Genomic DNA, 3,417 nt, shown 5'->3' with positions numbered 1-3,417 from the left:
TATGTAACAAGGAATTAAACTGTATCATACAACTGTTCCGTCATTCTAGGATCCACTGGAATGCTCATTTCCCAGACGTTGTTTTCGCAGGAATTGCAATGATCGAAATATGTTGACAGCTGTCTGTTAGGTTAAAATGATAATACATAAAGTGTGTGCTGTTTTGTAGTCGGGTAGGAGTTGCATATCATCTAGATTATAGGTCTATTTTGAGGAAGAGTAAATCAATAACATCTGTAATTCTGAATGGATGTCACATGACACTCTGCTGTGTCTAATTGTGACAAGCTCCGACTACTACCCAAACCCTTCTCTACTATCAAATACGTGTTATATGGGTTATATGGGTTAGGTGATGGATTTTAGGGGACAATCGATTCAAGGACTTGTGATCTAGTAGATGATCAGAAGACGTTCTAGAAACAGACGGTTGACACCGGTTGTTAATTGTGTCCGAGCAACATATGTTTGCTAGCCAGCTGTGACGCGTTATACGTGTACATGTCAGAGATGATAATCTTGTATTGTGTGAATCAATGTAATTGAAAACGTGTAGGAGATACAGTATAAACATTACAAAACAACCATTACCGGTGTCGATAGATTGTACAAAATGTTAAGAGTACTTTTATCAAAATGCTCATTTTAGATAGTTATTAATACCTTGCAACATCAATCGGCATTAGCGATTGGAGTTTAGGTTTAAATCCTCACCAGAACTGAATAGATATATTTACAATAAATATGATATTGGCCCGTAGAGGTCAGGATTCTAGGAGGGGACGGGGTGCCACATATACATATAACATAGAATTCGGGTAAGACACTAGGTACCGCAATTATTAAGAAGTGCTTATGGGATAAGGGAGGTATTTTTGACGTAGATGTTACATGGCCAGTAGAGGTCGAAATCGTTCGTACTGACGATAGAGATTGTGTGATAGGAGGAATGCATCTCGACTGCATAAAGCTGGTCACCAGTGTGTCGCAGGAAAAATGAGAAAAGTTTTTTATTATTGAAATGAGGATTACAATATAATGACTTTGTTAAGTTTAGGGGGGATGAGAATTACACTGTACAATCAAACAAAACCTTTAAAGATTGCACTCGTGGCAATTTCATGAACAGGAGATCGCCTTTAATTATTTTTATATAGAAAAACATCAACTTGAACTCCTACAAAAACCCATATATATATATATATATATATATATATATATATTATATATATCTGAAATTTATTTCAAAAATTCATATCTTGTAAAACATATTTCAGAAAGGAATTACTGCAGCTAAGTTGCTCAGCCACGTGTCACGGATGTTACGACAAGACTGTACACGTGCAATTACATGTAGTTGTTCTCATCTTTCCTATCTGAATGGGTACGTGGTATTGACCGTACCACAGATGGAAGCCTCATCATTGGTCTGTCCTCGAGCGGACTTCGTGGCGAAATATGAATCCTATTTAAAACGTACACAGATTAACAAACGTTCCTTTTGAACCAAGCTGAAAACAGGTAAGAACACTTTCTTGTCTATACATTACAGAATGCCTTATATTTTTATTTATTTGTGTATGATTGTAACCATTATGTACAGTATACTTAGATATAGACATAGAGGAAGATATGCCTGCGTTCATCAATTATCTTATTAGGACTCGTGTAATCATTCACACCAGATGACCAATACCTCTTATGTTGTGTTTTTTAACAAAAATAATAATTTTAAAACAGTTTAAGACCAAACATCAAGTCAAGGAAACAAAAGCAAGGTATACGTATAATATATTACAGATGCTTTTTTAAATATTACTTTCAAAACAAAATCTTGAGCAATGCATTATACATAAGAATGACTGTTGGAAACAAAAAAAAAAAAAAAAAAAAAAAAAATCATATTCGTGTTTATATAATATCAATCGACTTTTATTATCAAACAGGTATTCAAACGTGGCGTGTAGTAGCCGTTGTTGTTTTTATAATCTCCAGTTTTATATCTTAATTGTAAATGTCTGCAATTTTACACACTACATTTCAATTTTGATTTTGATGTTGTCAGAAAAATACTTTATTAGCAAATTAATTGTCTTATTATAATTGTACACTCTGTGCTGTATGAATATTAAACTAGTTAGTCTTTTTTGTATACAATATATATTCGATACTGTGTAAATCATGTATCCGGTACCGTGTAAATCATGTATTCGATACTGTGTAAATCATGTATCCGGTACCGTGTAAATCATGTATCCGGTACCGTGTAAATCATGTATTCGATACCATGTAAATCATGTATTCGATACCGTGTCAAGCATGTATTCGATACCGTGTAAATCATGTATTCGATACCGTGTAAATCATGTATTCGATACAATGTGTAAATCATGTATTCGATACCATGTTGATTAAGGATCTGTTGTCGAACAAAATATACTTCAGTCAACAGCTATCACGCACTGTAATCATTATCCATATATAAAGTCGGTATACTACAGTGATTGAAAGAAGACCAAGTCCTCCCAACATAATAGTTTATCTAGCTCGTAACATCGGTCGCCCTCGTCGATAGTGGTGACATCTGTTTCAAAGATAACAATTATAGAAGGATAAACTAAATAAAAGTAATGATTTCTTTTTTCAACAGACGTGTCACCCATTATATTGATCAAAGATGGCGAACTCGTGTCTCCTGCTGTTTTTTGTTTACTGTGCTATCGTATCCATCTCTGAAGCAGACAAAACAGCAACGTACACGAAAAAAAACGTAAGTGTTATTAGATACGTGCCATGTACATACTATCAATAGAGGAATATTTTATTCTAGTTTACTAATTGCTATGAGATATACAAAAGTTTTATAACATTTGTGCTATTTTATATATAATTGGTGGTAATGATATATTAAAATAAGTGTTAATGCTATGATTGCATTTAATAAATATAGTTCAGAAAAATTTTAACATTGTTATATTTCATAAAATATAATTTAGTGGGCACTAGTAATGTGATCTCTGCTGATGGGCTATCAGTCCCCAAGTTTGGCCGTAACCTTAGTGGGCACTAGTAATGTTATCTCTGCTGATGGGCTATCAGTCCCCAAGGTTGGCCGTAACCTTAGTGGGCATTAGTAATGTGATCTCTGATGATGGGCTATCAGTCCCCAAGGTTGCCTGTAACCTTAGTGGGCACTCGTAATGTGATCTCTGCTGATGGGCTATCAGTCCCCAAGGTTGGCTGTAACCTTAGTGGGCACTAGTTATGTTATCTTTTCTGATGGGCTATCAGACCCCAAGGTGTTGGCCTTGAATTCAATCTTGCACGTTTTACGTTTATGAAGTACAAGTTTAGGTTTAAACTATCTGCTTTATCCGTAGTTGTACATTTGTAACGTTATAGAGGGGGGTGGGGTGG

General features: G+C 34.9%; 1 protein-coding gene across 1 annotated transcript in view; it reads left to right on the top strand.

Annotated features, from left to right (window-relative positions):
- Nucleotides 1-2,650: 2,650 nt before the first annotated feature.
- Nucleotides 2,651-3,417, top strand: part of LOC110445655 (peptidyl-prolyl cis-trans isomerase-like) — a 4,849-nt gene continuing 4,082 nt past the window's right edge. Inside the window, exon 1 of the mRNA XM_021490379.1 lies at nt 2,651-2,770. Coding sequence (XP_021346054.1) covers nt 2,678-2,770 — 93 coding nt within the window. The 5' untranslated portion in view covers nt 2,651-2,677. The remainder of the gene's footprint in view (nt 2,771-3,417) is intronic.

Source organism: Mizuhopecten yessoensis, unplaced genomic scaffold (genome assembly GCF_002113885.1).
Source record: "Mizuhopecten yessoensis strain PY_sf001 unplaced genomic scaffold, ASM211388v2 scaffold2329, whole genome shotgun sequence".
NCBI lineage: Eukaryota > Metazoa > Mollusca > Bivalvia > Pectinida > Pectinidae > Mizuhopecten > Mizuhopecten yessoensis.
This window is presented reverse-complemented; position numbering and strand designations above follow the sequence as displayed.